At 48.0% G+C, this 13,964-nt stretch overlaps 1 protein-coding gene across 1 annotated transcript in view; it reads left to right on the forward strand.

Annotated features, from left to right (window-relative positions):
- The window catches only part of LOC103275846 (M-phase phosphoprotein 8), an 18,907-nt gene extending 5,246 nt beyond the window's left edge, over positions 1–13,661 (forward strand). The window contains exons 2-10 of the mRNA XM_008073247.2: positions 1,920–2,045; positions 2,121–2,209; positions 4,309–4,449; positions 5,994–6,080; positions 7,745–7,899; positions 9,026–9,180; positions 10,690–10,817; positions 12,003–12,086; positions 12,729–13,661. Of these exons, the coding sequence (XP_008071438.1) occupies positions 1,949–2,045; positions 2,121–2,209; positions 4,309–4,449; positions 5,994–6,080; positions 7,745–7,899; positions 9,026–9,180; positions 10,690–10,817; positions 12,003–12,086; positions 12,729–12,770 (978 nt within the window). The 5' untranslated portion in view covers positions 1,920–1,948 and the 3' untranslated portion in view covers positions 12,771–13,661. The remainder of the gene's footprint in view (positions 1–1,919; positions 2,046–2,120; positions 2,210–4,308; positions 4,450–5,993; positions 6,081–7,744; positions 7,900–9,025; positions 9,181–10,689; positions 10,818–12,002; positions 12,087–12,728) is intronic.
- Positions 13,662–13,964: the final 303 nt, after the last annotated feature.

Raw genomic sequence — 13,964 nt, forward strand, 5'->3', positions numbered from 1 at the left:
AAAAAAAAAAAATTAAGAGAGCCGGGTGCAGTGGCTCATTGCCTGTCATTCCAGCACTTTGGGAGGTTGGAGGTGAGAGGATTGCGTGATTTCAGGGGTTTGAGAACAGCCTGGGCAACTTGGTGAGACCTCATCTCTACAATAAATCAAAAAATTAGCCAGGCGTGGTTGGCACGCACCTACTTGGAAGGCTGAGGTGGAAGAACTGCCTGAGCCCAGCAGGTTGAGGCTGTGGTGGCCGTGAGTGTGCCACTGCACTCCAGCCTGGGCAACAGAGTGAGGCTCTGACTCAAAAAAAAAAGAGAGAGAGAGAAAAGGGTAAGCCCGTCAAGTCCAGGGGCAAGATCCAAAACTTGTTAGGAATGAAAACAGATTTTGAAGCAGGCACTTTGTGAGAGACTGAAATATACACTGCAGCACATGCCGTCGGCTGGTTATGACCTGGAGTGGGGTCTCTTCCTGCTGTGGCCCTGGGAGCTCAGGGGGACCACCCCTGCTCCTGCAGGCCTTACTTGTCCTGCCTCCAGGGTTTCCTCTGTGGGGCTCCACGGGAACTCCGCCACTTGCTGATGTGTCCAAGCAAGCCCTGGCCTCTCCCAGCCTCCGTCTGTGCATGTTTCCCCTCACAGGGAATGTGTGTGGAAGGAATGAATGGCGAATGTCGGCTGTGGTTACTACTTCTGCTGCTGCTGCTGTTCAGACACCGAGGCACAGGAAGTTTCTGTGACTTATCAGCAGAGCCAGGATGGCAGCCCACAACTGGGCTATTTCTGTGACGTCAGCTTGCAGTTAGCAGAGAGAAGTGTTGGATTGAGTTGGGGGCCCTGGGAGAAGCTCCTTTATTGCATGTCTTTTACAGACATCATCTCTGGCAAGGTTATCTGTCTGGCATCACCTGTGTGGCTTAGGGTTGGTTTTAGGTGAAAGTTCTTCAACTCTTAACATTAAATAATTCGTTTTTCATATTTAGAGATAGCATATAGCTGCTGTGAATCAGTTCCAAATGAGTTCTGCTGAGGGCTGGACACATCTGCCCCAGTGTCATAGCACCTGTGGGCCCCCTGAGCAAGGAGGATTCTGGCCGCCTCTCATGGTGCCGTGGGACATGCACCAGGGCGCAGTGCACAGGGAGCTTTTGGCGGGGGTGCTCAAATGAGTGAGAGCAGACTGTAGGACCACGGGCCACGGCTTGGGTCTGTGGTGGTCTGGCTCACGCAGTGAGAACGGCTTCACCCATGGCTAGGGTCTCTCTGTCCTCCTGCTGAGTCCCTGTGGCCTCCCTCTGAGCTGCTCAGTCCTGTACCTAACTCCTCCTGCACTGCCTGACAGTGTTGCCTGCTTGTCTTCACGCTGTTGGTGCATCCTGGCATCTAAATGGTGGTGATTTGTTACTTCCCAGGGAAAAGCAGGGGTTTTATCATTGAGGAAGATACAAGGGTCCCTGCATAATCAACGTTTGTATACCTAATCCTAAATTGTACCCCACATCTTAAAAAAAAAAAAAAAGAAGATACTCAATCACATAATGACCTGTTAAATGTGTACATAGCCTGGGCATGGTTGCTCACACTTGTAATCCCACCACTCTCGGAGGTCAAGGCAGGAGTGTCAGTTGAGCCCAGCCTGAGCAACATAGAGATCTTATCTCTACAAAAAGTAAAAAAAAATTAGCCAGGCATGGTGGTGTGCATCTGTTCACCTAGCTAGTGGAGTGGCTGAGGTGAAAAGATCACCTGAGTCAGGATGTTGAGGCTGCGGTGAGCCATGATTGTGCCACTGCGCTCCAGTCTGGGCGACAGAGAAAAACCCTGACTCAAAGTGTACACAGTCTTCTGGCTAAGACACCACAATTTAATCAACAGCATTGTGTTTTGCTGTACTTTAAAAAAGGAATGTTAATAAGGCTGTTACGTGTTCAGATGGCAGGCAGCAAATTCTCAGTCTGGGCATGGACTTGCAGCTGGAGTGGATGAAACTGGACGATTTCCAGAAGCACCTTGATGGCGAAGATGAGGATTCTGCTGCAGCAGATGCAGTTCCAGGCAGTGAGTGTTTCAGAATCACAGAAAGCCCTTTTGCAAATCTGGACCGATGAGCCCTGATGTGTCCTTTTCATTTAGGTGTGTTGAGGGATGCTGTGAAAAACGGAGATTATATTACTGTGAAGGTGGCACTGAATTCAAGTGAAGAATACGACCTGGACCAAGAGGTAAGAGGACTTAGAAAAATCTCATGAAAGGAAGATGGAAAGTAACTCTTAAACGAATTCAAGTTGAGTTTTCGTTTTTTTTCTTTTCCTTAAAAGTAATGTGGCCAGACTCGGTGGCTTTGCCTATAATGCCAGCACTTTGGGAGGCCAAGGCAATTCGATTGCTTGAGCCTGCAGGTTCGAGACCAGCCCAGGCAACTTGGCAAGACCTTGTCTCTACAATAAATAAAAAATAAGCTGGGCATGGTAGCACATGCCTGTAGTTCTGGCTACTTGGAAGGCTGAGGCGGAAGGATCACCAGATCCTAGTGGGTTGACGCTGGGGTGGCCGTGAGCATGCCACGACACTCCAGCCTGGGCGACAGAGTGAGACTCCAACTCAAAAAAAAAATGATAATAATAATACATGTTCACTATACAACACAAACTTCGTGGGCTGTAAAGACAGTTATAATCCCTGCAATTCAATCCCCGAAAGCACCGTTTGGTTTGGTAAGGATGTTTTGTCTGCAGCTGCCTCTTGCCTCCTGGAGGGGGATAAAATGGTCTCATTTCCCATGGCCACTGGTGCATCTTTGGCGACTGTAATTGGTGTTGCGGGGGATTTTTCATACTGATACATGTGGGTTATTAATATGGAAGTATAATAACCCTTTCTTAGTTTTTAGGTTTTGTGTCTTGAGTCTTGTTTGTAGCACTTAGAAGATTTTTATTTTTAGGTAACTTCTCTGTTTTTGGTCTTTTTCACTTTTGGCTTTGGGTCTCTTGCTTAGAAAACATTTTTGTTTTCTTCTTTAGTTTTTTAGCTTAGGGCTTTTTTAGGTTACATCCTTGGGAATTAAAGTTCAAGAAATTATTGGGATCTTGATTAAAATTGCACAAAACATATAGATTAATTTGAGAATTGACATTTTTATTACATTTGAGTCTTCTGTGTAGGAACACAATAACTACATTCATTCAGCCTTTTGTCTATACCCTTAAGCAGAGTTCTGTGGGCTTTTTCTTTCATATATGTTTTGCATGTTTATTTCAGATATACTCCTTTCATGTTTCATAGTATTCTGTTATTTTACTGTGCTCATTATAGTCTTTTTCCAGTCACATTTTGTTTTGTAATGGGCCATTGCTGGTCGATGATGAGCCATCTCTGTAAATATCATGCAAATTTTTGATGTGACTTTAGGATTTAATACAGAAAAACAAAACAGGAGAGCTCAGTGTAATGGCTCACATCTGTGATTCCAGGCATTTGGGAGGCCAGGGCGGGAAGATCACTTGAGCAGGGGAGTTCAAGACCAATTTGGACACCATAGTGAGACCCTGTCTCACTTTTTAAAAAGAAAAAACAAAAATACAGGCATTCCTTAGAGATGTCACAGGTTTGGTTGCAGACAGTTGTGATAAAGTGATAATCGTGATACAGCATGTCATGTCAGTATTTTGGTTTCCCAGAACGTATAAAAATGAGATTTATGCTGTACTGTGGTCTGTTAAGTGTCCTAGAGCATTATGTCTAAACAGTGTATGTGCCTTAGTGTACAAGTACTTTATTGTTAAAATGCTGACAATGGCCGGGCTCGGTGGCTTAGCCTGTAATCCCAGCATTTTGGGAGGCCGAGACAAGTGGATTGCCTGAGCCCATAGGTTCGAGCCCAAGCAACTTGATGAGACCTCATCTCTACAATAAAATAAAAAATAGACGGGTGTGGTGGCGCGTGTCTAGTTCTGGCTACTTGGAAGGCTGAGGCAGAAGGATCACCAGAGTCCAGCAGGCCGGTGCTGGGGGTGGCCGTGAGCATGCATGCCACTGCACTCCAGCCTGGGCAAAGGAGTGAGACTCCAACTCAAAAAAAAAAACAACTGACAGTCGTGTGTGAGCATGTGCTGTTAGAAAAATGGCACAGACTATGCAAAATCTGTGAAATGCAGTAAAGCAAAGCGCAGTCAAGTGAGGTGCGCCTGTGACAGCTGTGAGGTTTCGGAGAAAACTGTTGGTGCTTAGATCAGTGCGCTTGGGATTTCACACAAAATGTTGTAGGTTCTGGAATTGTTCTGATTCAAGATTAATGAGGTGTTTCTGCAAACCACCACCACAGGACTCCAGTGGGATGACGCTGGTGATGCTGGCTGCGGCAGGAGGGCAGGATGACCTCCTGCGACTCCTGATCACAAAAGGCGCAAAAGTGAATGGGAGGCAGAAGAACGGGACCACCGCCCTCATCCACGCAGCTGAGAAGGTTTGTGGCTTCACACACTCATTTCAGTGTTGGTGGGAATTCCTCCCTAGACTGAGAACCTGTTTCTCTAGTGAGCGTCATGGGGTCATGTCACTTTCAGTTCATGGGCTTCCTGATGTGTAACAAACATTTCATGGGCTTGCTGACGTGACATGTAACAAGTAGATTTCTTTCTGTCATCAGTAGTACTTTTTTTTTTTTTGAGTTGGAGTCTTACTCTGTCACCCGGACTGGAGTGCAGTGGCTGCTCCCGGCCACCGCAGCCTCGACCTGCTGGGCTCCGGCGATCCTTCCGCCTCAGCCTTCCAAGTAGCTGGAACTACAGGTGTGCGCTACCACGCTCGGCTAATTTTTTGATTTATTATAGAGGTGAGGTCTCACCTGCTCAGGCGGGTCTCGAACCCGCGGGCTCAGGCAATCCACTCACCTCGGCCTCCCAAAGTGCCCACAAAGGTTCATTCCCAGTGCCCACAGGCATGTGCGCACCTTAGTGTGCATCGCAGATCTGCTTCCTGGCCTCTGCTCCTATGCCCGATGTGGTTTGCAAAGGCGTTGTGGAAGGCAGCTGGGATTACAGGCTGAGCCACTGAGCCCGGTCATCAGTAGTACTTTTTAACCACATTTTCTTTAAGTCAGAATCTCACTTTGTTGCCCAGGCTGAAGTGCAGTGGCACGCTCACGGCCACCACAGCTTGACCTGCTGGGCTCAGTAATCCTTCATCTCAGCCTTCCAAGTAGCTGGAACTACAGGCACAAGCCACCACACCCGCATAATTTTTTGATTTATTATAGAGACAGGGTCTTGCTAAATTACCCAGGCTGGTCTCAAAACATCTGGTTCAGGCAGTTCTCTGGTCTCTACCTCCCAAAGTGCTAGGATTACAGGTATAAGCCACTAGACCTGGCAGTTTTTTTTGTTTGTTTCTTTTGAGTCAATATCTCACTGTCACCCAGGCAGGATCTCACTCTGTCACCGTGGCACCATCATGGCTCACCATAGCCTTGATACACTAGCACCTCTGCAGTTTTTTTATTTTTTGTAGAGACGTCTCACTGTGATGCCCAGGCTCACACCAGTAGGCTCAAGCAGTGCTCCCACCTTGGCCTCTCAGAGTGCTGGGATTGCAGGTGTGAGCCATAGTGCCTAGCCTGCAATCACTTTTCAAAATGCGGTTTATCTAGTTGGAAGTAATTGATATTGAGTTAAAGTCCTAATATTGATTTCAGAGTTGTCTTCGGCTGAAACTAATATTCCTTTGGTTAATAACATAATCAGAAGGTTGCTATGTTGCCTTTGTTAAGAGATTTGTGTGCAAAGGTTCCTGTGTTGAAGTCATGGCGCCCACAGGTGCAATCCTTGCAGAGCTGTGGGGCCGTGCTGGTATCTGTGGGCGTATCACCAGGCCCCACAGGAATGTTGTGGTTGTGGCTGCCTGCGATGAAATCAGCCGAGCATGCTTTCTAATGACTAGACATTGCAAAACCTTGGAAAGTGAGTGGCTTTTAGTGTCTCTGGGAGTCACGTTTGCTTCCTTCTTTCGCAGAACTTTCTCACCACCGTGGCCATCCTTCTGGAAGCCGGAGCTTTTGTCAATGTCCAGCAGAGCAGTGGCGAGACTGCACTCATGAAGGCAAGGTGTCCGCGCGTGGCTCCATTTCATGGCAGGTGTCCTGTGGGCTCTACCAGCCCTGGCTAGGACTGGACAAGCGCGCACCAGGGCAAGCTGGGCTGACCTGACTGATGCAGCCGGCCTGGGCTGCGTGTCTTGGGGTTGCTGGCCCTGGGCATAGTGAGGGAGGCGCCTGTGGAGCTCGGGGCAGGGTGGCCGCCAGCCAAGGGTACATCCAGGTTCATTCCCAGTGCCCACAGGCATGTGCGCACCTTAGTGTGCATCGCAGATCTGCTTCCTGGCCTCTGCTCCTATGCCCGATGTGGTTTGCAAAGGCGTTGTGGAAGGCAGCACTTGCCCCCATAGAGACCACTCCAGGAAGACATGGGTTCCTGGCCTGAGGCACACATGGGCCTCCTGGCGGTTCTGTCCCGCCATCTCCTCAGGTGCATTGGGACCTCTGAGACCCGTCTGTTGCAGTCACTGGCCTCAGCCCCTGGGGGCTTCCTGGACAGGGCTGGCTTGCCTCGTGCGGTGCCCTGCTTTCACAGGCCTGCGGATGTGCCCGTGTTGAGGAGCCTGAGTGGCGGGTCTGCCTCTCCCTGGCACATGTGTGTGGTGCTGTGTGTTCAGAGCTGCTGGGACCCAGCATGTCTTGGTGGGAGCAGGGCTCCCCTGCCCACCTCCCCTTCTCATGCCTAGCCCCTAAGCGCAGCAGGACCTGCCTGAGGGCACCGGTGACTCTGGGGCATGGCTTTGGGTCTGTGGGGGCCTGGGAGAAAGGCAGGCGGGGTGCAGATGCGGATGGCGGCTTGCGAGTGCTGCAGGGATGAAGGTGGGTCTCCACCGGGGAAGGGATTGGGATTGGGATTGGGTGCTGGATGGACTTCAGGCCAGTTGCCTCTGCCTCTCACAGGGGCTCTTGTGGAGGGGCAGTGTAGTGCAGACCGTCCAGCTGGCTGGGTGGGTGACAGTGACCACTGAGCCCGGTGAGTGGGGTCAGCCAGGATTAGGATGGAAGGAGGCGGTGTGGGGAAGACGGGGGGGCGGCCAGGAGGGTGTCAGGAGCCCAAGTCCCACTCGCCTGTGTCTGACCTGGCCTCTGTCTAGGTGCTTGTTCCTGGAGAGCATTGTGGACTTGGTGCCTTAAGTTTTATTGCATTTTAGAACTAGAAGAAATAAACGTGGGGACTTTCAGAAATTACGGTAAAGAAAACCTTTGCATTTCAAGGAAAAAAATGTAGGAAGTGGGTGTGTCCTAGGCATCACAGGAAGCTCCACAGGACCAATGTCTATACCAGATGCCAGTGGCACCCTACCCTGGGTGACAACTAGATGTCTTGGGCAGTGTCACCACTTGTAGCAAGAGAAACTTTGAGACTCACGTGAACCTGATGCATAGGGCCGGGGAGGGACAGGTTGGACAGTTTTTAGAGGCTCCTGACACCTATAACACAGCGACTGGGCCAGGGGGAGGCAACGGGGCTGCCCAGCAAGATCTGGTGGTGCTCGTCTCCACTTACCTCACCACCCAGGCATCCTGATGCCCCATGAGTATGACATGACAGTTGCAGGAGCTCCCCAGCCTGCAAGGACAGGCCTGGTGCCCCCCCACTTGCCCTGTTCAAAGCCTAAGCATTGGGGTGCTGGAGTGTACCTCTGCAACTGTCCTTCCACCTGCCCAGGCGTGCAAGAGAGGGAACTCGGACATCGCGCGGCTGGTGATTGAGTGTGGGGCTGACTGCAACATCCTGTCCAAGCACCACAACAGTGCGCTGCACTTCGCCAAGCAGAGCAACAACGTGCTTGTGTACGACCTGCTCAAGAGCCACCTGGAGACGTGAGTACCACGCCGAGGCTGGCCTGTGGGACAGCCTGGGCATCTAGGTGCATGGGATGGCTGGCACGTGGCAGCCCAGAAGTAGCCATGTTTCTAAGAGACCGTGACTGTCCTCAGTGGCACGGGAGCTACTTTTCTGCAAGTTACTGGAGTCTTGGAACATACCAGACTCAACACGGGCCCGTCAGGGGTGTCTTCTTAAAACCTCAAGTATATTCTTAAAACCACTTAGCCTTTATTTTTTCATTCTGATGGACTTTAGTTTCTAAAGCAGTTTTATGTTCCCAACAAAATTGAGAGTAAGGTGCTGAGAGTTCCCAAAGGCTCTCCTCCCCAGCACACAGCCTTCCCCCCTCCCCCCACTGGTGCATTTATCCCAGTGAGTCTCGAGTCCACAGGTGATACCAGGGTTCACGCTTGGTGTTGCAGTCTGTGGGTTGGACATATATGATATGTTCCCCATCAGTGTCACATAAGATAGCTTCATTGCCAACCTGGTGCTCTGCCTGGGTGTCCCTCCCAGACCCTGGTGACCACTGATCTTTCTACTGTGTCTTGGAATAATATGGTACATGGCCTTTGCAGATGGACTTTCTTTACTAGCAGTAGGTGTTCAAGGTTCCTTCCATGTCTTGAGAGCTCATTTCTTTTTAGCACTAATTAATATTCTAGTATCCGGATGTGCCACAGTTTATTCTTTAATAAGTTACCTTTGTTACAGGTTCATACTTCATAATACGGATAATTGAATGTCTGTCTTTATCACTTAAGAATTCTTTTTGAGATGGGTGTGGTGGCTCACGCCTGTAATCCCAGCACTTTAGGAGGCCAAAGTAAGAGGATTGCCTGAGCCCAAAAGTTCACGACCAGGCTGGGCAATATGGTGAGACTCCTCTCTACAATACATGTGTAAAAAAATATATACCTTGGTAACTAACACACGCGCCACCCTACAGACAGTAGGAACTCTAGTGAGGGACTCAGAGTTCTGTGTTGGGTCAGAGGAGGTACAGGAGGGGCAGAACCTTGGTTCTTTTTAGAAAGTTGACCTGGCAAGCCTTGCTGGTGTTTATTCATAATGAATCTGGGATTACTGCTAGTTTCAGCTAGCAACTGTCCTTCTTAGACTCTCGAGAGTGGCAGAAGAGACGATCAAGGATTACTTTGAGGCACGCCTTGCTCTGCTGGAACCAGTTTTCCCAATAGCATGTCATCGGCTCTGTGAGGGGCCAGATTTCTCGATGGATTTCAATTACAAACCCCCACAGAACATCCCAGAAGGTAAGCCTGTGTTTGCCCTTGGAACTCTGCCATTATAAAAATCAGCAAGTTTTTAGGCTGAACGCTCTTTGAACAAAACAAACCTTAGGGACACCCTGCAATGTGTGATATTTCTATGAAACAGTTAAGGGCAGAAGCGAGACCCGGCTGATCCCCATCCCTGGTTACCGAAGGGCCACGGAGCAGTGTTGGCAGATGCTTTAGACATAGGAGTTGGGTCTTAATGATAATAGTTTAAAACGTCTAAGCCTACAATCTCTTTTCCCTGAACTCTGTTGTACTACGTTGTCTTGGCCCATAGTCGTGTAGGAGGGAGGTGGACATGTCACATCCCTTCCTGGCCTCTGCTGAACGGCCATGACTCGTGCTGTGTGTGTGGTGGGGAGAGCAGCCTCTCCTCACCCCCATTTAAATGGTCTATTCATCCCCGAGGAGCTTCAGCTCTACAATTAAACACAGCCACATACCATGTAGTGTTGAAGGGATGGTACTCAGTCGGGAGCACTGTAATTTGTTAGTCGTATGCACTGCGGCGACAGCCATGGTGGGCCCTTGGAGCTGCTGGACCTCAGCACAGCTGGACCAGCTGGGGCTGCGGACGTTCTGCTCTGCACGATGTCTGCGTCCAGCAAAGATGCCCTGTCGTTCTCCAGTCCAGGAGCCCAGGAGCTACCCAAGCTAGTGCCTGCTCGGTGTGGTCCTGTGGTGATGCCAGCGGCCTGGTACATGTTGGTTTCTTCCTCCTTTGTGACATGCAGATACACCAATGTTGGCTTTTGGTGCTGAAGAACTCTAACCATGTTCTTAGCTTTAGCTAAGTTTATGTGGAAACATCTGTTAGCAACTTGATTTATACCAATGAAATTCAAGTGCTTGTCAGAGCAACAGGTCCTGATGGACACACTCTTTCCTCAGATCTGACTCATTGTGGTTGGCAGAAATATAAACGTAACCTAGTAAGAGAATGTTTTAAAAAATGGTTAGTTTAGCAGAAAAGTCATAGAATCCACATACCTGTTTTATTACTAAAAAGTTTAAAAAATTTAGTTGTACAGAATATTTGATAGACTATTTTAGATATTAAGGAAAAGCTTCATATTTGATATCACAAGCTAACAATTTTTTCCAAATGAAGTTTTTGGTATTGACCAGAAACTTACAGTGGAAAACCACTCAAACTCACACCCACGGATATGCTGTTGTGACTTCCAGACGTGTGCACACACCTGGCAGCAGTTTCTAAATAGCGCCTTTCAGAAACTGAAGTCACCTTAGTGTAGGCTAAGTGTATACTATTTTTCAGAACTGTCAGTAGGGACCACTTGGATGAAGAGAAGGAGTTTCCTGGTTTGAGACAGGCTGGGCAATGGCACAAAAGCCTGGAGACCTGGAGGGGTCCTTAGCTGTGGGTGGGTGGAGCGGGAGGGCCTGACCCTCAGGCTGCTCAGGGACCTGCTGTGGCCCCCACAGGCCCCCTCGGGGTAATGACCTCACATCGCTCTTTTTCAGGCTCGGGTGTCCTGCTGTTTATCTTCCATGCAAACTTTTTGGGTAAAGAAGTTATTGCTCGGCTCTGTGGACCATGCAGTGTGCAAGCCGTGGTTTTAAATGATACATTTCAGCTTCCTGTCTTTTTGGTAAGATATTCTGTACCTCCCTACTGAAAAGCACATTCTGCTAATCAAAAGCACAGATGAATTACTCAATGACCTAGTAACTGGGAATCATACAATTTCAAGCCACAATGTCTTAGAACCTTTATTTATTTATTTTGAAACAGGATCTTACTGTTTCCCAGGCTGGACTGCAGCCTAACTCCCGGGCTCAAATGATCCTCCTGCTTCCCCTCATAACTGTGACTTCAGGTACATGCCACCACACCTGGCTCATTTTTGTTATTTTTTGTATCCAGACTAGTTTTGAACTCCTGGGCTGGCCCCAACATTATCCTGAAGTAAATTTGATGCCACAAAACACACACTGCCTGATTTTTAATTTTATGCTTATTTTTCCATCATTATAATTACAAATGTTTTCCTTAAGAAAAATTTAGGAGGTAGAAGGATCACTTGAGGCCAGGACTTCAAGACCACCCTGGACAACATAGCAAGATCCCATCTCTACAAATTTTCTTTTTTAACTGAGTGGGGCATGGTGGTGCTGACTCGTAGTCCTAGGTACTTGGAAGTCTGAGGCAGGAGGATCAAGGCTACAATGAGTTATGGCCATGCTGGGCAACAGACCCTGTCTCATAAAAGAAACACTCAGAAAATTTTCATGCTTCAAACACCCATAAGGTTTGTATCATTGGTTGTAGTTATGCTTGGTTTTAATGCATAATTAATGACTGTGTAAACTCTTAGGCTGAATTAAGCGAAACTGGCTGGGTATGGATATTTTTAATACTTGATGCATTTCCAAAGATTCAAATCACAAATAAAACGTATGCTGAGGTGAGTGGATTGCCTGAGCCCGTGGGTTCGAGACTCGCCTGGGCAGCGAGACCTCATCTCTACAATAAATCAAAAAATCAGCCGGGCGTGGTAGCGCTTGCTTGTAATTCCAGCTACTCGGAAGGCTGAGGCGGAAGGATCGCCGGAGCCCAGCAGGTCGAGGCTGTGGTGGCTGGGAGCGGCCGCTGCACTCCAGTCTGGTGAGAGTGAGACTCCAACTCTTAAAAAAAAAAAAAAGTATGGTTCTTTACACCATAGTCGTAAACGTTTCTATTTTAAAAGGTTACATGGTCTAGCTGTAGCTCATTCCTAGATGCTTGTCTGAAAACCACTGACTTCATTTTTCTTTTCTCTCTCTCTCTACTCTAGGACAGTAACTTTGTTTACTCATTCAGCCCTGTTGCAGGCCCCAATAAACTCTTTATAAGGCTGGCGGAAGCGCCCTCTGCTAAGGTGAAAATCCTTTCTTCACAATCAGTGTTACTGCTCAAAATATTACTCAGGTTAATCTGTCATCAGTCATGGTGTGTCCTGGAAATATAGCCCTGGGATGGTGATGCCAAGAAAAGCTGTCTGAATTGAAGTGTGTTAAACCCAACTAATGTGGCAAGAAAGGGGCTGGGTTAATGCCTCTTGGAGGATGGAGCAGTCCAGTCGTGTTTCTGAGGCCATGTCTGCCTTCTGGCTGGTTACTAGCCTCTTTTCAGAGTGCCTAAAACCACATTCTTGGAATTTAATTAGAATGGCAATCTCGGGCAACCCCCTCAGGTCCCCTCCCACTGTGGGAGCTCTTCTGTCCTAATAAATCCTGCTTTCTCCCTTTTTTTTTTTTGGAAAGCAGGATTTATTGAAATGACAGAAAAGCTCCCAGAGCAGGAGAGGAGGGGATCTGAGGGAATTGCCTGCTTTCTACATATTAATAAAATAAAATGGCAATCTCAGGAGGCTGAAGTGGAAGAATTGCCTGAGTCCAGGAGGTCAAGGCTGCAGTGAGCTGTGATTGCACCACTGCTCTCTCCAACCTGGGCAACAGAGTGAGACTCCCAACTCTAAATAGATAAATATTAATGAGACTGCTCCCCTTCCTCTCTGCAGGTGAAGCTGCTGATAGGAGCTTACAGAGTGCAGCTGCAGTGACCAGGCAAGATGGAGATTTCTCCACACTTTGTGAAGCAGTTTGGAATTCTTCTGGCACACAAAGCCTGCCTGTAAACGTCTGTTAAGATGGACACAGCTATTGAGAGTCTGTGCCAGAGTCCTGAAATCTCAAGGCGGAATCTAGGTTGTGTATTATGTTCTTTTCCACAATGTGGCTAGCACATACAAGGGTGATTTAAGAAAATTAAAGACTTTTTTAACTTGAAATTTTCTACTAGCCCTGGTAAATTTTTAGTAGTCCTGGTGAACAGAAGGGAAAAAAAGATTCAGCCGCAAAGCATTTGCTTACAGCAAGGGGCCATCTATATTCCAAGTCATCCAAAGTACCCAAGAACTGAGTGCAAGTGTGTCTGCTTCCTTGAAGGGTGCTGTGGCAGAGGGGTACCGTAACTGCAATTTCACACCATAACAAGATGATAATCTGAGTAAGTTGTAGCAGGAATGTAACGAGGTCTGAAAGACACTCAGTGTGAACTGTTTACCCTTGTCCGTGGGTTCGTCTGGGAATTCTGGAAGGCCCTTGAGCACGGACCAGAAAGATGGCTGTTGGTCCCGCTAAGCCTGGTGTCCTGGTGGCCACACTGGGGAGGAGTGCCTGCTTCCATGGGCCACCCACAGGACTCACATTTTCTCAAAGCCATCCAGGAAACACTCAAAGTCAGGCTCAGCCTGGAATGTGGAAAAGTTGAAAACTGTTTAGTTCATTGGTTTATAACTGTATGAAATGGTTTTAATGAACATTTTAAAGAATGTTACTTTATGATGTTAGACCCATTGTGTAGACATTTTAGAGAACCATCTTTTACATCCCCAAACTGCCTTTTCCTAGAGTTTTCTCAATAAAACACCATAATGCTGGTCTTTCCAGTTCTTTGATACCTCAAATCTCAAGACTTCACACCAACAAAACACAACAAAAACTGTTTTTCTAGCTTATTGGCTGGGATTGGACTTTTTCACCTACACGGAATCATTTACTAGTACCAGATATGATTTCATAGCAGTTGGGGGGTAGAGGAGATCTGAGTTAGCAGCAGCACATCAGTGCCATGTGTGAGAACTAAGTGGCACACCCGCTTCCTACCATCCAAGTGAAGGAGGCAGACACCTGCACACCGTTTCCTTCTTCCATAGGGGGCAGTGGAAAGCCAGTACGGATGCAGCCTGTAACGA

The sequence above is a fragment of the Carlito syrichta genome, unplaced genomic scaffold, assembly GCF_000164805.1.
Source record: "Carlito syrichta isolate Samal-C Ts95f unplaced genomic scaffold, Tarsius_syrichta-2.0.1 Scaffold315800, whole genome shotgun sequence".
Lineage (NCBI taxonomy): Eukaryota > Metazoa > Chordata > Mammalia > Primates > Tarsiidae > Carlito > Carlito syrichta.